Source organism: Lontra canadensis, unplaced genomic scaffold, assembly GCF_010015895.1.
Source record: "Lontra canadensis isolate GAN:19392208 unplaced genomic scaffold, GSC_riverotter_1.0 scaffold122, whole genome shotgun sequence".
Lineage (NCBI taxonomy): Eukaryota > Metazoa > Chordata > Mammalia > Carnivora > Mustelidae > Lontra > Lontra canadensis.
This window is the reverse complement of record NW_022631116.1, coordinates 5,287,156-5,309,962: the sequence shown is the minus strand read 5'-3', so window position 1 is coordinate 5,309,962 and position 22,807 is coordinate 5,287,156. Positions and strand designations below refer to the sequence as shown.

At 55.0% G+C, this 22,807-nt stretch overlaps 1 protein-coding gene across 2 annotated transcripts; it reads left to right on the top strand.

The window, feature by feature from the left end:
- Positions 1-12,901: 12,901 nt before the first annotated feature.
- NATD1 (N-acetyltransferase domain containing 1) lies at positions 12,902-22,376 on the top strand. 2 transcript variants are annotated; one of them, XM_032841280.1, is made up of 3 exons: positions 12,902-13,098; positions 19,374-19,492; positions 21,242-22,376. In XM_032841280.1, exons 1-3 carry the CDS (start codon positions 12,993-12,995, stop codon positions 21,356-21,358), a joined length of 342 nt encoding a protein of 113 aa, XP_032697171.1. In that variant the 5' UTR covers positions 12,902-12,992; the 3' UTR covers positions 21,359-22,376. The 2 variants fall into 2 exon arrangements, with proteins under 2 accessions (XP_032697171.1, XP_032697170.1); XM_032841279.1 differs by lacking the exon at positions 12,902-13,098 and having other exon boundaries at positions 18,929-19,492.
- Positions 22,377-22,807: the final 431 nt, after the last annotated feature.

Here is a 22,807-nt window from a genome sequence, read left to right as displayed (position 1 = left end):
ACCCTCAGTCATTCCAGGACACTCTGGCCAGCCCACAACACACTCCCCAGAAAAGCCACACGTCCCTCTGCAGAGCCCTGTCCTTGCAGACTCCACAGGGGCCTCAGGGGCCTCGGGGGACTCGGGGGCTGGGTCCGTGCTGCAGCCATGCCCACCGCTGAAGAGCCCAGCGCCACTGTTCTCCCGCTGCCTGTGCTCAGTGAGTCCGCACTGGCCGTCTGCTGGGCTGTGCCCTGGTCCGCCGCCCAGGGCAGGCTGGGGCACCAGGGGCTGGTGGTGTCTGGTGTCTCCAGGGGAGGTGGCTCTACCCCTGAGGCAGCGGATGCGTTGGAGAGACTCCAGGCCAGGGTGAGCTGCAGGGCAGGCCAGAAAGGGACACAGGTGCCCACCCAGGGGACCCTGGGTGGGAGAGGCCAATGTGCGGGCATCCTACCAGGAGGAAACTGGAGCAGTACAGCCATCCTGCCCAAAAGCAGGCCCGAGATCTGTCCTGGCCAGCACCCCCATGGCACTGAGCATTGCCCACCACACCACAGAGAGGCCCCAGGAGAAGCCTCCTCCGGCCCAGGTGTGCCCTGTCCAGGCCTGGAGCCAGGGCACTGCCCACAGCCCTGCGCTGGGAAAGCTCTCCTGCGTGAAATGCCCTTGGCTGCCACCCCCAGCCTGCTCCTGCTCAGAGTCAAAGGCTCAGCCATCCCATCCTTCGAAATGTTCTGTGGCAGACCCTGTCCAGCAACCACAGATTTTTCTGCTATAAGGGGAGAAAGGGTGTTCAGGTTATCCGCCTTGGGGAAACTGTCATTTGGAGGGTTGCAAACATTCTTGGGTGGAGAGAATCCGTCCTGGGGGGAGGCCCCAGCGAAGGACTGAGATTGATTCAGGCATCTGATGGGCAGGCAGCCATTATGCCCCCGGCTTGCTTAGACAAGTGGCTGGCTCTGCCCCGCTCCCGGGGATAGATTTCCACTGCCCTGGCCCTGGAGGTTATTGCTTGTGCTTGGGGATCAGAAAGCCAAGAAGTAGTGGGAAGGAGCTTCCGTCTCGCACACTCAGTGGGGCCCCCCCACCACCACATGGTGTTGTTCCGTGAATGACTCAGATCTGGGGCCACTGCAGGGGGTGCTGCTGTGATGACCTTGTCCTTAGGGGCTGTGCAGGGGCAGGGAAGGAGGGCACCGAGCCACATGCTCCAAATATGGCCTCTTCTGTTATGGTAGCAACCGTCCCTTCAGCCAGCTGGTCTCTGCCTTTCTTGAACCATGGAGAAATTTTGCTAAAAGTGGCTGCCTAGACCAAGATGCTTGATGAGAATGTAGGACATACTCCCAACAGGTCAGCCAGGGTGATTTCTGGGCAAAGAGACCACAAGGAATGTGTTTGTCTTCTTTATGCTTTTCTGTCAAACGTTTCTTTCTGTAAGAACCATGTGTTATTTTTAATATATATTAAATATGTAGTAGTTTGGTATGTTAATAAAGCCCAGTAATATAATTACTGTTTATTTCATTTTTTTTTTAATTTTTAGAAAGAGAGCATGAGAGCAGAAGGGAGGCTTGTGGTGCAGACAGAAAGGAAGGGAGAGTCTTAAGCGGAGGCTGATGCGGGGCTTGATCTCACAACACGGGATCATGACCTGAGCCGAACTCAACCGTCGATCACTTAACCAAGTGAGCCACCCCAGGCGCCCCTATTTGACATTTTTTTTTTTTAAAGATTTTATTTATTTATTTGACAGAGAGAGATCACAGTAGACAGAGAGGCAGGCAGAGAGAGAGAGAGGGAAGCAGGCTCCCTGCTGAGCAGAGAGCCCCATGCGGGACTCGATCCCAGGACCCCGAGATCATGACCTGAGCCGAAGGCAGCGGCTTAACCCACTGAGCCACCCAGGCGCCCCCCTATTTGACATTTTAATGTAAACAAACAAAATGTCATTGTTATTTTTAACTCCGCCTCTTCTTTACATCTCACTCTTGCCTCCTCTGGGCAGTCTTACTCAAATATCCAAGCTGAGAGACTCATGGGACTTGTCACCATCCAGTGACTCAAAACTCCAGGCTCCAGGGGTGTCAGGGGCTGGGGTGTGTACAGTGGTTTGGGGGAGGCAGGGAGCCCAAGTTCCCTGGTTCTAACCTGGTCCGGCTATTTCACAGACGAGGGGTAAACAGCACCTCTAGGGTCTGACCCTGGGCCGAGGTCCTCCACAGCCCCCCGCCCCTCTGAGGTCCCAGCAGATACGCGTTGAGAAAAGAATGATAGTCTGAGACAGGGAAAGTCACAAAATCCACCCCCCCACCTTGTTTCTTGCTGAGTTTCAAACCCCCCCTAAACTCAGGAGGGTAAAAGAACTATTTCGTCATGCTCACAGCAGGGGCGGCCTGGCTCTGACCCAGGATATCTGCAGCTTCAGCTGGAGTCACCTGGAGACCCCTTCATTCAGTATTGGGTCCCGGGACCCAGAGGACCGCAGGGCTGGGCGCAGCTGGGTCTGTGGACTGGGGCACCTGCTCACAGCCTCCGCCTGCGGCCTGGGCTTCCTCAGTCTGGCAAGAGGAGAACAGGGTGGAAGCTCCCTGGCCCTTTCTGATGGGATGTCAGAAGTCATGTGCTATCACTTCTGCCTTACTCAATTGGTCAAAGCAACCCACCCAGTTTTCAGGACAAGAGACAGACTGCCTCACAACGGGAAGAACGTTGGAGAACTTGCAACCATTACTTTAAAAGCTCTACAGTCCTTCGGCAATTCCTTGTGGACAGGGGCCCTTCGAAGAGCCATCTCCCCTACTTCCCAGGGTGTCAGCATCTCTTAGAGCAGGGTCCCTGCTGGGGCCTTCCCCCTCCAGTGAGGAGGCTGAGACAAATCCAGATGGGATGAAACTGAGGAACGTGGTGGCAGGACCTCAGATTCAGAGCCTTCATGGCTGGTGAGAAGGGAGAGGGGGCCGAGGGAGAAGGCCAGAGGGATGAGGCTTCAAGCCTCCCATGGGTTCAGGAGAAGAGTGCCAATCACGAAGATAAAACCGGGCCAGGCAGTAGGTGTGGGGAGAAAAGATAGTGAGCTTGCTGGGGAACTTGTGGAGTGGAAGGGTTGGACAGCCCCCTCATCCTTCTAGGCGGAGTGCCATACCATGTCCCCCAAGAAGCTCTCCCTGCTGCTCCGGTGGAGTTACTGGTCCCCACTGTGGGTTCCTGAAAACCCTGTGCTGCTGTCGTCAAGCTAGATGGGAACCCACAAGCCCAGACCTACCACATCTCTGGGTCCCCAACCTCATCCGAGGGCAAGAGAAAGGCCCTTCCATGCGGAGCAGCCTCCCAGCGTGGGGGAAAACCACAGACGACCCATATCCCTCAAAGGGCTGCCAAGAGCCTCTGGGATGGAATTCTGCCTCCTCTGTTACTAGTGCATGACACCAGGCGAGTTACAGGATTTCGTAACTGCTCCGAAAGCCTCAGTTTGCTCCTGTATAAAGACGAGGTTTCACTGGCACTTTAAAAAGGGAAGCCTAGAATGTGCTTAGCACACAGTCAGAGCTCAACCAGGGCTTGGCCATGAAATCAGCCCCCTCCTGAGGCCTTGGGGCAGGGGAAGGCCTCAGGATCTGTGCCAACTCAGTGGCCTCCTGGGTCTTGAGCTAGATGCGGGAGCTCCCCTGAAGGAGATGCCTCACCCAGGTCCTTCCTTCAGGGGCGCCCAGTCTGACCCAAAGACAGACAAGCGATGGCAGGTGGAAGGTGCCTCCCAGGGGCTGTCCAGGAACCAGATGTAGAGAAGGGCGGGGCCTATCCCTGACCTCTAAGTTACTCCTTAGAGTAACACCTGGGGTGGAGGAATCAGAGGTAGCTTCACAGAGGAGGAAATTTCAGTTCCACAGTGAAAAGTGACAAGGTATGAGACGAAAAAATTTCTCTATGCTGCCACCCCACCCCACCCCCCCTCCCCCGGCCACCTTGGTACCCACCCAGGACTCAGCCCGTTGTGTGTCCTAGGAAGGATAAGGCCACACCCACTCTTTTCTCACCGCCCTACACATATCTTCGTCACTTAACACCGCATTAAGACCCTGCGAGCCCTCTCATCTCAGCATGGGGAGGGCATCTGCATCCTTTCTGCACCTCCGAACAATCCCAGCGACTCTGCCATCAGGATTTAGCAGGTCCCCTGTTGCGAGGCAATTGCGTGTATTTCGTGTATTTCGCGTCTACAGTGAATATTCCGGGACAAACTCCTTCCCCACCGTGCCCGGGGATTTGAAGAAGGGAGTCTCAGAAGGGGGAGGGCCAGGGCGAAGGGGCCCCGCATCCGAACATAGCCAGGTCCCGCCATAGGGCCCTCCCCACGCTGTCTGAGCCAGCCTGTTCCCGCCAGGAAGGCTTTAATGAACGAGGGCGATGCGTGGGTGCGAGAGGGCAGTCAGAGAAGCAGCTGCGAATGGAAAAGGGTGCAGAGATGGAGAGGCAGCGAGCTTGATTGAAGGGAGAGGGGAAGGGGCCTGGGACAGGTGAAGTGGGGAGGGCATGACAGACTCCCCAGCGGCACTGCAGCGGTCGGTGAGGCTGCACACACACTGTGCCTGGGAGCACGCAACAGCTGGCCCCACAGGTTGGGCAGGCCTCGCGGAAGGGACAAAGGCTGTGGGCCCAGTGTGGAAGGGTGGTCAAGCACCTGGTCTGAGAAGACGGCGTTCCTGGCGTCCAAAGCCTGCTCTGCCACTACCGCATCGAGTGAGTCACTGGGTCTCTGCAAGCCTCAGTTTTCTCATCTGTAAAATGGGACAATTTTACAGCTACTCCCCTGAGCGGCATAACTCTTGTGAGCCCAGTGCTTGGCACGAAGGAGGCGCTCTGTACACAGTCGCTGTTTGCCTCCTGTTGTCCTGAGTTCAGCCCGGCCTAGGGCATGAGCTGGGCGGTGCTCCATGAGCGTGTGCGCATGCGCTCAGGGCCCTCAGGAGAAACCCGCCATTCCCCTTCCGAGCCACAGTTCGTGGGACTTGGGGCGGCCCGATCAGCTCTCCAAGCCTCCGGCGTCTCTTCTGGCAAACGGAAATCAAATCCTGAGTGCTGCGGTGAGGCTCAAAGGAGAGAGCATGTCCATGCATGCCCAGCACGCCAGAGTCAGGGCTGTGAGCCGGGCGATGGTGAGGGATGTTGCTTTGCCCCGGAGGGGGCAGGGCAGGAAGGGCGAGCTGTATCTGAGGTGTCCTCTGGGCCAGCCTCCCCTCCTAGCAGCAGCCCAGCAGAGCAGCCTGGGCCAGCTGGTTTGTTTTGATAAGTGAATATTAGAAATGACAAACAACACAGAGATATCCTGGGCTCCAGAGAAGGCTGTGGCTCCCTCAGGGAGTTCCAGCCTGGGGGGACCTGGGTATCTGGCTTGGAGGCTCAGGGGAGCCTCCGTTGGCAGGTGCCACTAGGAGTTCTGGACTCAGAGGCATGAAGTTTTGTTCTACTCACAAAGACAAAACAGAGTAATAATGCAAGAGCAGTAATGAGAAAAATAATGATAAAAACACCCATTTATTGAACATTTATGATGTTATTGAATCCTCAAAACAAGCCCAAAGGAAAATATTTGCAAAACACATCTCTGATAAAGGGCTTGTACCCAGAATATACACAGAAATCTTACAACGCAAAAATAAGAAAACAAACAACCCAATAAAAAATGCACAAAAGATCTGAACAGACAGCTCACCAAGAAAATATACAAACGGCAAATAAGCACGTGAAAAGACAATCAGCATCATTAGTCATTAGAGGAATGCCAATTAAAACCGCAACGAGGTTTACTACACACCTATTAGGATGACTACAATTTCAAAGACTGACAATTCCAAGTGTTGGCCAGGAGATGGAGAAATCTTGCTGGTGGGAATGCAAAATGGTATGACCAGTCTGGGAAAGAGCTTGGCCGTCTCTTATAAAATTATACACCTGTCTACGATCCATTCCACTCCCAAGAGAAGTGAAAACCTGTGTTTACACACACACACACACACACACACACACACACACACAACCTCTCTGTAGGGGCACCTGGATGGCTCGGTTGGTTAAGTGTCCGGCTGTTGATCTCAGCTCAGGTCTTGATTGTGGGGTCATGAGTTTCAGCCCCATGTTGGGCTCCACGCTGGGAATGGAGCCTACTTTAAAAAAAGAAGAAAAAAAGTATGCAAATATTAATAGTAGTTTTTTTCATTAGACCTAAAACCAGGAAAGAGCCCAAATGTCCATGAACTTGTGAATAGAAAAAAAATTTTGGTATATCTGTCCATGGACTACTACTTGGCAATGAAACAGGGATGAGCTGCAGATCCAGGCAACACCACGGATGACTCTCAGGTGCCTTATGCTGAGTCACAGAAGCCACACTAAAAAAGGTGACATCAGATATGATTCCCTTTGTATGCCATCTGGAAAAGCCAAAACTACAGTGGCACAAAGAGATCAGTGGTTGCCAGGGACTTGGGGTGGGAGGATTAATTGTAAAAGGGCACAAGGAAAATTTGGGAGTGAAGAAAATATTCTATAGGATGCTTGTGATGGTGGTTACGGGGCTGTAGACTTGTGTCCAAAGTCATCAAAATCATACTTACTGTGTGAATTTTATGGTATATAAACTCTATCTTAAAAGCTTCGGGAGGAGGAGGGAAGTCAGTTCAATAAAGAGAAAAAAAAAGCCCTGAGCAGCACAAGGGGAGAGGGTATGGAGGGAGGGTGCAGGGGACCGATGCTCAGAAGGGTGATGTCATGGGTCCAAGCCTTGTGGCAACCCTGGTAGGAGGAGACCCACAGAGACTAGGGCGAGGCTGAGGGCCAATAGCAGCCAGGTGGGTCTGGGATTAGAGAAGAGAAGGGCTGGAGGCGGGAGCCAGGGCTCTTTGCGCAGGCTGGGTGTGTGTAACAGCTGGAGATTTCTGACTGGGACTGCTGGGACAGAGGGACGTGGGACAGCTCCAACTGTTCACAAGGCAGTGGTTCAGGAGCTTTCTCACATATCACCTCATTAATTCCTCGCCGCAAACTATAGCTCAGAGAGGTTAGCTCAGCCTCCCAGGTCACACAACAAAGCTGGTGGCAGACCTGGCTTATTGACCCCTAAGCCAGGTTCTTTCTCTAGGTATAGAAAGGAAGACAGGAATCCCTGAGGGCCCGCTTCCCTCCCCAACTTGATGTGCAACTCAGTCAAGTCTCTTCCTTTCTCTACTACTCCACCTCTGTAAAATGGGGCTCTGCCAGAACCGTTCTCATAGAGCTCTGGGGGAGGAGAAAGAAAAGACTAAGGGACAGGAAGTGCCCTCTCGCCACCAGCCCAAATACCCACTCTCACACTGGCTGAGGGAAATGAATTAGGAAGGTAAATCAGCAGTTAAAAAAAAAAAAAAAAAAGAGGCTTCTTTCTTCTCCCTGGGACTCAGTTTCCCCATTTGGCATAGGAGTTAATTGAGCTACATGATAGGTGGCAAACGGGGGCCATTTCGAGCACCTGTACCAAAAAAAGTACACTTTTTTTTTTTAAAGATTTTATTTCTTTGAGCGAGAGAGAGAGAGATAATGACAGGGGAGGGGTCAGAGGGAGAAGCAGACTCCCCCGCTGAGAGGGAGCCCAACTCGGGACTTGATCCAAGGACGCCAGGATCATGACCTGAGCTGAAGGCAATTATTTAACCAACTAAGCCACCCAGGCGCCCCCCACATACACAATTTTTATTATGAAAAATTTCAAGGACAGAAGATTTTGAAGGCTGGGATGGCCATTGCTAATGCTGAGCCCGTCTGTTTTCCTCTCTCTCCGCCCACATGTAGGTATACATTATTTTCTGAATCATTTGAGAGTAAGTTACTGCCATCAAAATCTTTGGCTCCTAGCCCTTCAGCATGAAGAACAAGAACTTTCTCACTTGTAACCGCACTATGGTTATCCCATCAGAGAAAAAAGCTGTAACTCCCTCTAATCCATGATCCATATTCCAGTCACCCTGTTGACTCCAAAGTATCTTTTATGGCCAGATTTTTTGTTTGAACCAGGATCTAGCCCAGAATCACTTATTCTATTTGGTTTTGTCTCTTCTTTTCCCCATTTTCTGTTTTTGTTTGTTTGTTTGTTTGTTTGTTTTTTAAAAGTTGACATCTCCAGAAAAAAGGTGGCCAGAACTGCACGGTGAATGTGCACATGACCTTCACCCAGATACATCGCTAGCTAAGCTCTCCAGATCCTCTCTCTCCCCACCAACAATTGAAGAGTTAGCAGCAGACACATGCAATTGTGTTTTCTAATCAGCTGCCATCACTTGTACATAAGAAGACCTCACTATATTATTTGATTTCCAGCTCCTATTGAAAAACCAGGACAGGTTTCCCACGTGGGACAGTCAGTGGGGCTGGAGTGAGCAGTCCCTGCCCCTTTGCATGGGGCAGGAGATCGGCACTCTGCCGCACTCCACACTGCTCCCTTTTGTCTGACACCCACCCGGGCTCCCTGAATCACAGAATGCCTGGGCCCCGCAGGCCCTGAACGATGGACCCCCGATGTACTCCAGATGATCTCTGAAAGACTGGGTCTTGTTGGGAGGGAGCCATCCTTGCCCTTGGGAAGGTCCCATCTGTTGGGCCAGCTGGTGGCTTGTCCTCTGTTTGGGATGTCAGACTCTGGACTCAGTCTCACCCGGGTTCGGATCCCAGCTCTATACCTACCACTGAGGAGACTACAGACAGTTCTCAGCCTCTCCAAAGTCTGGTCCCCTCACCTGTATGACCTCTGCTCCCCCCCGTGAGAGTGAGGATTCAGTGGGATTTAATGGGTTCACACACCTGAGGCACTCAGCACAGCGTGCTGGCGCCTGGCGTAGGAGCACTAGGGAGCTGCGGTTTGTAGCTGGTGTGCTCTTGTGAAGACAACTGGAAAGGTAGGCAAAGACATCTGTGCGAACATTCACGTCGATGCAGTGAAACGTTAGAAATTGACCTAAATGCCCAACAACAGAGAACTGGTTGATTACTGTATCCATAAGATAGAAGAATCTGCAGTGGAGACAAAGATGCTATATTTAGAAATGACCCAAATAGCCATCAGCAAAGGGCTGTGTGTAAGAGAATGGTTAGGGTCTTGTCATCTGTTAGTGACCTCATGCAATTCCATCAATGAAAGACCGCACAGCTGTGGAGTGGGGACACAGCTCATTGCAGCGGCGTCCGGGCAGGCGGTATGCCACACTTGGGGGTTCTATGCTAATTTGGATTAAAAATGGGAGGAAGGATTATCTACTTGTATGTACCCAGGTGTATGTATGGGAAGTCTGGACGGATTCATAATAAACAAGTAAAACTGCTTGCTTGTGTGTGGCGGGGAGCCGGGAAGACATGGGCAGCAGGTAGATGGTTCCTGAGTGCCTGGATGTATTTTGCTTTAGTTTTTCACACATGTGAGCATATTGCCTTGTCAAAAAGTAGATGTAAAAATGTTCTCAAGGTGCACGGGTGGCTCAGTCAGTTCAGGGTCTGCCTGAAGTCCAGCATGGGGCTCCCTGCTCAGAGGGGAGCCTGCTTCTCCCTCTCCTTCTGCCCCTCCCCAACCACTCATGCTCTTTCTCCCACACTCTCTCTCTCAAATAAATAAACAAAATCTTTGGAGGAAAAAAGCTCTTCAAAAATGAGCTGTGATTTCCATATATTAACAAGGGAAAATGCTCACAGTATATTGTTCAAAAAAAAAAAAAAACCCCACTACGAAACAGTGAATATGATTTGATTACATTTGTACTAGAAAAAACAGTCTGTGTACAAAGCTCCAGGCGAGCAGGAGTTCCGTCTGCCTCATTCTCAGCTGTGTTCTCAGGACCAGAACACACAGCGGCAGCTTAACAAACACCGAATGAACGAGTGAAGGAATGAGTGAGGGCCGGACATCTAGAAGGATGGGATGCACAGCCAACCTGAGAACATTGCTGGACCTTGGAGTGGGTCTCTGCAGAGTTTTTGTCCTGTTGATATTTTGTTTATTCTGAAACTTTTTAATGAGCATCCCTTGTGCATCTAATCGGGAAAGAAGAACAGTAAAGGCATTAAAAGGAAAAGTGAAGCCTCTGTCCATGGGCGTGGGGGTGGCCGGGGTCCAGATGAGGTGAGGGTGTGGGGGCTCCCTTGGAAGAATGTTGGGCTGGTGAGCAGGGCAGCCATCCTGCCCACATTCATCCCACATCGGCCTGGCAGAGCTGAGATCCTGGGCAGCAAGCCAGGGAAGGTTTGGGAGGGAAGACGAGGCCTGGAGAAGGCCTGTGACTTGGGGTCTCACAGCAGAGTCAGGATGGATGAGCCAGGCCTGCTTGGGTCTCAGCCTCCAGCAGCAGGAACTTGGGGTGCTTGGTGAGGTCATGTGTACTCCTTAACTCCATTTCACAGATAAGGAAACTGAGGCCCGGGGGTACAGAGCTTGAGGGGCGAGGAACACAGCTCTGGAGACAGACTGACTCAGATTCTAAATCTGTCACTTTCCTCCCCTGGGAGCATCCTCGTCATGAAGCTTCAGTTCCCCTCTCCTATCTCAGGTGGTGGCAGTGTGGGGGCCATGCCCATGAGCTATCTTCCACATCGCATTTCTGTGGCAGCCACAGAGCCCAGAAGAATGGGCACTGGCCACTAATGTCCCTACTTCTCTGGAGCAGCGCACGGGTCTCTTGCTTCTGGGCTTTCCTTTCCATGGTCCCACCCCCCACCCAGCTAAGGAGGCAGAGGGAGCCTACAGCCAAGGCCATTACATAGTTCCATGGAATGCTATGGAACCATGGAAAGGAGCAGACTGCTGACGGGCGCGTTGCGACGACACAGTGCTGGATGAAGGAGGCAGACACAGATAGCTACATGCTGCATGACTCCATTTCTATGACATGCTGGAAAAGGCAGCATGTCAACAATAGGGGCAGAAAACAAATCAGAGGTGGGGTGGGGGAGAGCTTAAAAGGGGCTCAGGGGACTTGGAGGGATGATAAAACTTTCATAACTTGGTTGTGGTGCTAGCTACAAGAAGGTATTCATTTGTCAAAGCTATACGCTGAAAGAGGTCATTTCTACTGTATGTAAACATGAACTGAAATGTTTTAAAATTTAAAAAAAAATGAAAACCTCAGCCATGATGTTGACTTCATTTTACTATTTAATGTATTTACACATACTATATGTTTGAAATTTTCCAGTATTAAAAAGAAAAAAAAAAAACTAAGATTGCATCCCTGATCTGCTCAAAATCTTCTTGGTAACTCCCTCCTGGCTCAGAGTAAAAGCCAAAAGCCCTACTGTGGCCAGCGATAACCCTCAATCTAACCCCCAGGCCCTTCAGCTCACCATTCTCGCTGGCTTATTATGTGCCAGTCCCACTGGCCTCTGTGTTCTTTAAACGCACCACAGGGCCTTTGCACTGGCTACAGTTGTCTGCCTGGACTGCTTTTCCCTATAACATGCCCTGACTCACTTTCTTACCTCCTTCAAATCATTCATTAAAAGACCCCAAGTTAGTTGAGGTGGCTGACTCAGTCCCTAGAGCATGTGACTCTTGATCTCAGGGTCTTGAGTTCAAGCCCCATGTTAGGTGTGGAGCCTACTTAAACAAATTAAATAAATAAAAATAATAAAATAATTATGGTATGTGCACACAATGCAATGCCATTCAGCAATGAAAAAGATATAAGATGGATGAATCTTACAGATAAAAATGTTGAACAAAAGAAACTGAACACTAACAAGTGCATACTCTATGATTCTGTTTATGAGAACTTCTAGGAAAATCAAATTAGTCAAAGACAGTGGTTCTCTCAAAGGGTGGGGCACTGACTGGAAGGGAGTGAGGAAACCACCACAGTGTTCTCTACTGTGACTTGAGTGGTGGTCAAAGTGGGAATGAACTTCAAACTTAACATCTTAAGAAACAAACTAGTAAATGGTGACCTGTAGTCATGTGTTTCATAAGCAGAAATGGGTGGCAGGGAGCGCTGCTTCAGGTGTTAACCAGATGAGGTTGGGGGGAGGGGAAGTCCCCTTTCGAAAGAAAAAGAAGTCAGGCAGCACCACCAACTCCAACCCCCCACCCCAGTCCTGGGAGTCCTAGACTAAGTCCCTGCCTGTTTTCTGGGACTCAGTTTCGCCATCTGTGGGATGGATCCAGGGATCTCCAAAGCTTCTTCCTACACTTCCGCCTCTTTGGGGGTGAGCTGGCATATCACCCCTCTCCCAAACAAGGCTTCTCAGGATTTTTCCTCTTCACCACTCACACCTGCATACGGGTGGGATCCTCGACACCAATCCTCCCATCGCTGCTTACGAATCACCGCAGTGTGCCTTGGGCCCCTATTCCTCATCTGTATAATGGAGTCAAGCATACCTATTTCTCAAGCTCGTGATAAGAATTTTCACTGAGTTACTGAGCACTCCCGGTAGTTTACCAGGGCTTTGCTTTGCACATGCTGTGCACACAGCAAGTGCTTAATAAATGGGGGCTTTGAGGGGAAGATTAGAATTCCCTATAGGTCGTTACATCTTTTTGAGAAGGGCTCCGTGTCGGGGGGGCCCAAAGTTGCCTGTGAGTCAAACACAAGAGGGAAAACTGTCCCAGGCGCGGAAGCGGCTCGCGTTGTTTTGTTTGGAGCAACGAGTGGAATGCGGCCAGGGAGGCGCACGGCCCCTTTAAGAGTCGAATGGAATGTATCAAAACAAAAAGGTCGCGCGCCCACTGGCTGCGCGCCGCACGTGACCTCACAGCTGATTTCCTGGCCCCCCTCCTTTTTTTTGTTGCTGCCGCCGCCGAGGCCGCCGCCGAGTGTCAGTTTCTGTGCCGCCGCCTGCGGTCTCCCTGCAGTCAGCTGCCGGGCGCCCTGCGCCCCCGTCCCCGCCGCCGCCGCCACCGCCGCCGCCGCGGGCCCGCGCACCTCTCTGCGCGCCCTGCTCTCGCCGAGCCGGCGGGGGCCGCGGGTCCCAGCGGCCGCTGCCCGGCGCTGCCCGGCGCGCAGATGGCGCACTCGGCGGCCGCCGTGCCGCTGGGCGCGCTGGAGCAGGGCTGCCCCATCCGCGTGGAGCACGACCGCCGGCGCCGCCAGTTCACCGTCCGGCTCAACGGTAACGCGGCGTCCGGCCCGCCCCCGCCTTTTGTCTGCAAGCGAGCGGGGCCCGCCGAGGCCGCCCCCTAGCTGGGGCGCGCGCCCCCGGTCCGCAGCCCGGGAGGGGCGTCGCGAGCGCGCGCCGCGGGGTGGCCTCCGGCGGCCGCGGTTCCTCTGCACTTCTGCCGGGTGCTCCGGGAGCAGGCCCCTGGCTGCACTCGCGGGCTAGGAGAGGGCGCGGCCGACTGGCGGGGCTGGGAGGAGCGGGCTGCCGGGGAGAGGCGCGCCCACGGGGAGCACCCCTAGCCGACGGGCAGGGGACCCCTGGGGAAGGTGGAGGTAGAAGGTGGGGCCAGCTCGGGTCCTCTGGCCTCCAGCTCCCGGCTTCAAGCCACAGGGTACCCGCACCTGCGCAAGCGGGGCAGTTTTCCGGTGTTGGACACCCCCTGAGGGCTGTTCTTGGAGATCCTGGAGAGTAGGTCAATGGTGACCTCCTCCCTTTCCCCGGGTACTAAATGGCTTCTTGCCGTCTCTGGGAACTTTGGCTTTTCTGCACCGAGCTGGTTGGGGGAATCTTCTGGGCAGACCCGGGGTAGAGGGAGAGAGGGGTGTCTGCCTCAGTGGGTGGGCACTGTGGAGGGGAAGGTGTCCCCATCAGCCCCATTGGACAAGTTGCCTCATCTCTGTGTGCCCCAGTTTCTCCATCTCGGCAATGGGAGAGTAGTGCACACCTGTCCCGGTTGTAGGGATGAAATGCTGTCCTGAGAGTAGAGAAGGCTTAGAAGAGTGCTAGTGGTGCACAGCAAGTGCTACTCAGCATGGACCGGTGGTTGTTTTTTAAAACCAGAAAGCAGAGTCAAGTCTTCATTTCCTGTAAAGAAAGTTTCCAGCACTTACTAACGCATGCCCCCTCCCCCTAAGAGGTCCAGGGGATAAAAAAACAGAATTATAAAGTCCAGGATCAAGAACTCCCTGTGCGTCCCCCTCCACATTAATAACTTTTTCTTCTCTCCCAGCTGGGCCCCCAGTGGCAGACGGGCCCCTTAGAGGCCATCGTGCCCATTTCCGAGAAGGGAAGGCAGAGCCTCACAAAAGGGAAAGGCTTGCGGGAGGTCAGGCAGTGAGTTAGGGCAGAGGTGGGGCAGGATCCCACCTGGTCTGACCCCTGGAACTGGGCTTGTCCAGTCTGCCCTTGGACGTAGTCAGGAGGGGCTGAGGTTGGGGCACGGATGTTTCTCAGGCCCCACCACCTCCCTGTTAAAACATCCCTGTGATGAGGGCATTTTCACCCCCCATTACAGATGAGCAAACTGAGATTTGAACCAGAGGGAAGGAGTGACTTGCCCTGTATCACAAAGTGCCAGAGCTCAAACCTGGGCCCGACAGATCCTACACAGCGTTCTTCCATGTGAACGCAAGTCCTTCCACCACCGTGATGCTCACCGTGGCCCTACTGACCTTGACACTCAGGGCTGGCCATTCTTGTGTGGAGGGTCCTTGTGGTTTTTCCCATCTTACTTTCTGAGGCTCCAGAGAGGCCTCTGGTTCCCTTCGCGGCTCAAGAGGCTCCTCCATACATTCACAGAGACAGAAGAAAATGGGAATGTTTGGGGTTTTCCTTTTTTTTTTTTTTGGCAAATCAGTATAGCCAAAGGACAGGCCCCCTCTAGAATTGGCTGTGGCCAAGTCTGGACTTGTCTCGCCATGTTTCTAAACTTGTCTCCTTCCCTTGCCCAAATGGCTACCTATAAAATGGACTGGGGATCCCCCACCCAAGCCCAGGGAGGAGTGGGAGGCCACCAACTTCTCTCCAGCCTGGAAGGTGGGGTCTGGATGTGTATTTGGGGAGTTGGGGGAGCTCATCGGTGTCTGGGCCCCATCCTGCCTCAGCTGGAGAGGGGAACAGTGTGTCATAGTGTCTCCCAAACCACAGGGCAGGCCCTAAAGACAGGCTCATTGTACCCATGGAGAGAGGTAAATGCTTCGGCTAAGAGCCAAAGCAGCCCCAATACTCCCAGGGCGGGCCTCGGGGCATCCCCCTGGCAAGGGCTGTGCTGATAAGCTTCCAGCAAGTTCTGGTTGTGGGTGAGGGCAGGGTTGGAGCAGCTGCGTTGAAGTCCTTGTATTCCAGGCGGGCTGTGGGCATGTGGGTGGGGTTGGGTGAGGGGAAACTGCTCTTCCTGTTCTACAGATGAGGGTACCGAGACACAGGAAAGTGACCCAGTTGCTCAGGGTCTTGTACCTTTGAGGTGCAAGAACTGGGGTTCATGCCACCCGTCCTTACTAAGCACCTACTACGTGCCAAGCATTGCCCTTGGTGCTGAATACTCAGACTGACGGTCCAGAGGAGTGACAGACACTATATAAAGTGTAAAGTGTCCTAGAAAGCCAGGGCCTGGTGAGAATAAAGCAGGGCAGCAGAAGGGCATGCCGGGAAAGTGCTGCTATTTAGAATTAGGTGTTGGGGAGGGTGGGAGTTAAGTAAAGACCTAAGGTGCCAGTTAAGTAAAGACCTAAAAGAGGCAAGGAGGGGAGAGCTCCAGCGGGAAGCGCATGCCACGAGGAAGAAGCAGTGGGACCAAAGGCCTTCCATTGCCTGGTGTGTATCCAGAGCAACAGAGAGTGGAGTAATGGAGAAGAGGGGGTCGGACAATCGCAGCAGATAAGGTTAAGAGGTCACGGGGGGCCGGTGGTATGGGGGCCACAAAAGCCGTAGTGAGGACTTGGCTTTGACTCCCACTGAGGTGGGTGCCTGGGAAGGTCCTGAGCAGAGGCTGGACGGGGATATCCCAGGGTCCTTCTGACTGCTCCCAGGGGAGCAGACTGTGTGGAGCAAGACAGAGCAGGGAGGTAACTACTGCACTAGTCCAGACGTCGTGAGCAGGGCTGGGGAGAAATGTCCCAGTCCTGGGTAGATGGAGAAGGAAGTGTGGATGGCTTTTACTGACGTGGAGTGTGAGATGCTGGAGCCCAGGCCTGTTGCCTACACCCACATTCTAAAACACTAGCTTGTGCCTTACCATGTCATAGGTGGGGAAAGCAGGGCACACAGCCAGGAGGCATCTAAGCCAGGGCTGACTGTCCCACATGCTGCAGGGAGGAGGGTCATCTGGGGGTCTTAGGGTCCTGGTGCTTTCCGCATCCTCCCTGCCCCCATGTTGCAGATGGGAAGACTGAGGCCCCAGAGAGTTAGTAGGTACTTCTGACCTTCTTCGGCATCCCCAAAGGCAGCAGGACTGAAAGCAAAGCACCAATCTCATGGCTTTCAGATCCCAGTCCTGGATACGAGGCCCCTACATGACCCCTTGTCCCCACCCCACAGTGCCCCATGATGCCCGCCTAGAGCAGTGTTCCTGAGCAGGGAGGTTGGGAGAGGATGCATGGTGCGGGGAGGGGCCTTGCTCCATGTGGGGATGGACTTGCCTGGGTAAACCCCCAGGCTCTGCCCTCGGTGCCTCCCAGCTGTGCTGGCTCGGGCCCCTTGCACTTGGGTGGGAGTGGATTGGGCCATGTCAGGTGTGGGTGATTGGGGCAAGGTGACCTTTGCTACCCTTCTAAGGCCGGAATTGGTGTGGGGCCATAGGCCCGGGGCACCAAGATAGTCCACTAAGGGTCTGGTTCCTCCCCATGTAGAGTGCTGTGACCTGGCCACCGGCAGGGTTCACTAGAGAGCTTTTCCCCTCACACGTAGCCCACGTCCATTCTGGTGACCCCAGATGCCTTTTTGTATTTCTTTCAGCCAGAAAACTCTAAGTGAGCTCAGCCGCACATGTTGCCAGGCTGTACAACTGCCTCTTAGGGCCTCAGTTTCCCCATCAGTAAACAGGGCTGTAAGACTCTTACCCACTTTGTAAGATTGTGTTGTGGAAATAGCATGTTCAGAGAGCCGAGCACAGGACAGCGTGGCAGGGCCCCACAGGTGAGCTGCCTGTCATCTCCCCGAAGGCCAGCCCGGGAAAGCCAGGATCCCAGCGTGGCTTCCTACTGCTGTCCTGCCCTCATTTGGTTTCAGCCCCACCCATTCACTGATCCTCAAACATTCCACCTCAGGGCCTTTGCACATGCTGTCCTTGGCACCTGGACAGGTCATCCCCCACATCTCCTTTTAGATCGGCTCATTTGCCTCCTCCAGGTCTTTGCTCAAAAGAGGCCTCCTTGTAGACTCTATTTAAGATGGGATTTGCCTTCTCTGCTCTATTCCAGCTTAACACCTTCAAGGTTCTGTTATTAGGAGGGTATTGTTTATCCGGCTTCCTCCATTAAGAAAGGGAAGGCCGTTTTCTTCACGGGCTGCAGGCACAGCACTCTGAACCCTGACTGCCACCCAGTAGGCCCTCCTTGGGTTCGGGGGTCCTTAAATGGCCATGCCAGTCAGGCAGCAGCTCCTTCCGGGACTGGTGACCAGCTCAGGCCCAAAATAGCTTCCTGATCTCTGTTCTCCTGTGCTGGGTGAGCTGAATTCGTGCCCTCGTACAGATGCAGGAGCCAAGTCCCAAGCGACACAGCTGGGCAGGTAGCAGCAGCGGAGGCCAATGCAGAGCCACAGTGGGGACATCAGGAGGAGACACTGGGGATCCAGAGGTGTGGGGAGGAGGCAGGACTGGGGCCAAGAAGGGGAAAGGGAGTTCCAGGCAGAAGGAAGCGTGGAGGCAAAGGCCTGGAGGCAGGGGAGAGGAGGCTTGTTGAGGTGGGGCAGAAAGAGAACCAGGCTGAGGGTCAGGAGGCCTGGGTACCGGCTTCACCTGGACTCGTGGTCGCCCTTGGATCTCTGGAGCTCAGTTTCCCATCTGGAAATGGGAAGATGAATTGTAGCCTGCTCCTGGAGCTTTGGGGAGAGACAGAAAGCCTCCCACATGGGATGGGAGCTTGTTGCCGTGTCTGATTTGCTGTAAGACCCTGGTCTGGTCATTAATCTCTCTTGGCCTGTCAGCTTTCCATGCTCGCTGTAGGCTGGGAGCCCAGGCAGCACTGAGGAGCAAACTCTAGGAAGCTTTAAAGTCAAAACACGTGAAAGACTATTTGCTTTTAAAAATTAAAGACACTTGGCATTGCCATGTTTTCTTTTAGAGCCAGTGAATTGTGTTTTCCAACCTCAGGGCCTTTCCACTAACCCTGTCCTCAGCCTGCCCCTCCCTCGGGCACCCCCCAACTCTGAGGTTTTCTTGGAGGGGTCTCCCTGGACTGCCTCTGGCTAAATGGCCCTGTGTCGCCCCCAACCCATTTTACTTTTTCCTTCATACATTTACAGTGGCCTGCAGCGGTAAGCCAGGGAGTTGTCCTGAGCTCTTTCTCACTTGCCCCATCCAGGTCCCCGGCAGATCCTGCCAGCTACACCGTCACAGCACCATCCGAGTCTGATGCCTGCCTGAACCCCAGTGCCTCTGCCTGCGACTGGGTTCCCGTCATCACTCACCTGGGCTAGTGTATCAGCCGTCTCCTTGGTCTTCCTGTGCCTGCCCTGGGTCTGCCCTCAGGGCGGCCAGAGGGATTCCCATGAAATCCTGAGTCACCTTCTGTTCCTCCTCTGCCCAGGGCCCTCTTCTGGCTCCCTGGTCACAATGACTTACCATCTCTACAGCACCTCTCCTGTCACCTCCCTGCCCTCCTCACCCCCGCCTTCCCCTTCGCCCACACTGCTCCAGCCACCCCAGCCTCCTCCCTGTCCCTCAAACACATCTGACCCACTCCTGCCTCAGGGCCTTTGCACTGACTGTTCCCCCTGACAAAACAGGGTTCCCCCAGACATCCCATGGCTGACTCCCTCTGCTCCTTCCTGTTTCTAGCTAGCACTCCCTCCACCCCTGCCCCACCCCCTGCCATGCTGCACATTAACTTGCTTTTCTTGTTTGTCCTCTATCTCCCCTTCTAGTCAGTTCCATGAGGGCAAGGCTCTTTGTCTGGCTTGTTTGCCTCTGAGTCCCAGTATCAGAAACAGTGCCCGAGGCTCCGTAAACATCTGTTGAAAGGAATGGTTGGATACAGGGGTGAAGGGACAGATGGACAGATAGGACAGCGGGTGGGGGGATGATGTGTGCTGATGGTAATTACAACAGCAAAGGCCAACATGCTCTAGACACTAATCTTAACATTGTGCAGAGATGACCTCAGTGTTCCAAACACAATGGGGGATGCGTTATTATATCCCCCACTTTATGGATGAGGAAACTGAGGCACAGAGAGGTCATTCTAGGTCCAACACTGGCAGCCTGGCCCCAAACACCGGTCCCTCTATTTGCCTGCCTTACGCCCCGAGCATGTGCTGGGCCTCACCTGTTTGCCACGGTCCCTCTGCAGGATGTCATGACCGGGCCGTCCTGCTCTACGAGTATGTGGGCAAGCGGATCGTGGACCTGCAGCACACTGAGGTCCCCGACGCCTACCGCGGGCGTGGCATCGCCAAGCACCTGGCTAAGGTAGGCTGGGGGGAGGGGGCTGCCCCCACATGCGGCGAAACCATGGCCCTGGGGGCTGACCTGGGTCTGCGAATGGGCAGCTGCTGGCGGCACACTCTGCCCTCCCCACCCCTGCTCCTCTGAAGCAGGAGGCAGCCAGTGTGGGCCCAGGCCTTGGGTTCCATAGGGCTAAGCCTCCAGGGCTGCAGACACCTGCTGGATGTCAGGAGCTCACTGACCAGGGCTTGGCACATGAGTAATAGGTGCTCATTAAACCCCAATAGAACGACCTCATAAAGGAATGTCCGAGTACAGTGGCTTGCACCCTGTTTCTCGCCCCTGAGCCCTCCATCCCCAAAACCCAGGCTGGCTGGAAAGCAGGTGTGGGCTTAATGCGGGGAAGGTGACAGAGAATGGCCTTCCGTGCATGGCACTGGGGACTGCTCCAGGCCCCCGTTCTTCCCTCTGCCTGCTCTAGCCATGTCCACCCCCAACTCGGGCCTCGTCCCTCCTCTCCCCTCTGCCCTCCTGTAGCTGTGCCCCCAGGCTCCCAGGGTATGGCAGACATAGCTGTCCTCTTCCTTGAAACAGGACCCAGCCTCTGTGCTGCTCTCTGGGGATTTTAACTCAGGAAACTCTGAGAGTTACTGACCTGGGGAGAGGGGAGGCGGGCCTTGAAGCTGGGTGCACCCCTCCCTGATTCTGGGGAGCCTTGGCCAGCTGTGGGATCTACCAGACACCCCTGTCCATGTCTCCCCTGAGTCCTGCCTGCCGAGGGCATGAAAAGCAATCACTGTGTGGCCTCTGCTGCCTCCTGGGGCCTTCCGTTTCTTCTTCTTGAAATGGAAGAATAGCCTGGAATCTTATCTTTCGAGGGTCTCAGGTTGTGAGCCCTAAGATGGGGTGTGGACGGTGAGACGCAACAAGGCCTGCTCGGGCGTGTGGAGCTGGAGGTTCAAACTGGCCGGCATGTAAGCACAGGGTCCCCGGTAGGTGCTCAGTAAATGCTGCTCCCCTCTCATCAGACCAGCCAACCCCACCCAGGCTGTCCTCCACTTTGTTTCAGCAAGCACTTATTAAACGCCAACTATGTGCAGGACGTCCTGCAAGGCACTGGGCAGGGGGACCCCAAGCTTGCCCTCGCTGTCCATGGTGAGAACAGCCACAGGCATGATGAAGGCCACGTGGCGGTATCCTCATCATGGCCCCCCGCCCCTGAGCAGCTGTGCAAGCCCTATCATACCCAAGTGTGACCTCTGCTAGGTGCAGGGAATCTTACCCAGCCAGAGGGTAAGGTTCCAGGACAAGGCATCGAAGGAGTGGCCATGGGAGAGTGAGGGCAACAGAGTTGTAGGCCTTGTGAGCACAGAGGCCCTGAGATCGGACGGGGCGGAAGCGCTGGCTGCCAGGCCTCTCAGGTGGGGTGCAGGGCAGACCAGATGTGGCGTAGGGCCGGGGCTTCTTTGGTTTAGTGTCTGCTTGATGTCTTTCAAGACGTACAGAGCCCACACTGCTGCTGGGTTCACTGGGCTGCCTGTGTGCAGACTGCCCTCCCCGGGCCCCTGGTCCACTTCGGTGTCGTGTGGCCACGGGCAGTGTATCCCAGCTTTGTGCCTTGGTTTCCCCCACTGCAAAAGGAGGGTGGCGGTAGCACGTCCCTCGGCCCGCAGGCGCCAGCTCCCGCCCTTAGAGGGGAGCACCAGGGAGAGTGTGGGGGCTGGGCCGCGGGCTGCAGGCACTGACCACTGCTCTCTCTGCCCTGGCCGCCAGGCTGCTCTGGACTTTGTAGTGGAGGAGGACCTGAAGGCGCATCTCACGTGCTGGTACATTCAGAAGTACGTCAAGGAGAACCCCCTGCCACAGTACCTGGAGCGCCTCCAGCCGTAGCCCTGGCCCCGCGGGGCAGGACCCTCCATGCCGGACCTCTCCTCGCGGCCTTCACCCCGGCCCTCTGTGTGCTCTCAGGAAAACTGCTCCCCACCGGGGATGGACTCAGAGTTATTTTTGTAAGGACGCTCCTCGGTGGCCCCCAGAGGCTGCCGGCCAATGACGGGCAGTGGTCCAGCTACCGCGGTGAAGGGGAAGCCGGGTAGCCGAGGTCCCGGAGGACCCCACTCCGCACACACTGGCTGGCTCCTCACGGGGCCACCCCCACCTTTCGTGGGCAGGCCGGCGGGGGCCAGCAGCCAGGACCAGAGGGTGGCCAGGGCTGTCCCTGTGGCCGGTCTGGGTCCCACCTGCTGTTCCCTGCTCTGTGATCGGCAGGGGGGCTGATTTGGGGCCCCCTCTGCCACCACCTAGGGCTGTGTCCTTTGTGCGGCGAGGAGGGGATTGCCTGAGTGGACAGGAGCAATAAGAAACCTCGCGTGCCAACTTCCCAGGGGCTGCCACCAGCCCCTTCCCTTCCCCCAGCTCCTGCACCCCGGCACTGGGGGTTGGGCCCAGGTGAGGGGCAACCCTCCTTCAGGGGCAAAGCCTGGAATGCGTGGACTGCTCACCCCCGTGGCCCGACCGTGCACACACGAGCACATGTGCGCGCACATATGCACATGCACGGGACACTGTGCAGGTCTATGCATCAGTGCAGGGGCTGGTGGAGGGAGCACTGGGTGTTCTCTCCTCGGTACCTGTTCCCTTAATTCCTTGCCCCCTCGTCTGTTAGCTGTGCAGGAGGTCAAGGTCCCCATGCCCTGTGGCCGCCATCCCTTTTTGCCCCGTCTGCCTGGAGCCAGCCCCAGGCACGACCAGAGCACCAAGCCCCGGGACCCCCCTCTTTTACCAGCCTCTTGGTCCCCCGCGGGTGCGCTTTCTCACAGAGGTCCCTTGGGAGCTCAGGTGGGAGGGAGGCACACTGTCCTCACAAGACCGTCCTCACTGCCAAGGGGAAGAAACAGTGATGTGGTGGGATTTCCTCTGTGGACATCGGAAATCGGAGCGCCTTTCTCTCTCGTGGCTAGCTTCTGGCCCGACATGTCCTGTTGCCTGACTGGGATCCCAGGGCCCCTCCCAGACAGCAGTCCTGGCCACGGCCTGGGGGGTACACACCAACACCCCTCCTTCCGTGGGCTTTGTGACCTGGGGAGAGCTCAGGGTCCTGACCTCCTGTGCCCTCCTTCCAATCCATGCCTGCCTCTCTGTGGGGCTGGAGGGCGACCCTGGAGTCCGAGTCCCTTAGGGGCTGAGACATTGGTTCACAGCATATCCCCAGGGGTACCGTGTCCCCTCCAGGCCTCTGGCTGGGGGCGGGCTTGGGGAAGTGTGTGTGCTGCGGGGGAGCTGGTTGCCACAGGGACCCCCCCTTTCTCACTGCATTTACCTCTTCCCTCCCAGTCTCGG

Excerpts from the sequence above, each read along its gene's own strand:
- NATD1 (XM_032841279.1), top strand. The coding sequence starts at position 19,178 with ATGACCTCAGTGTTCCAAACACAATGGGGGATGCGTTATTATATCCCC. Across the intron at positions 19,493-21,241 it reads TCGCCAAGCACCTGGCTAAG|GCTGCTCTGGACTTTGTAGT; the intron begins GTAGGCTGGGGG and ends CCTGGCCGCCAG.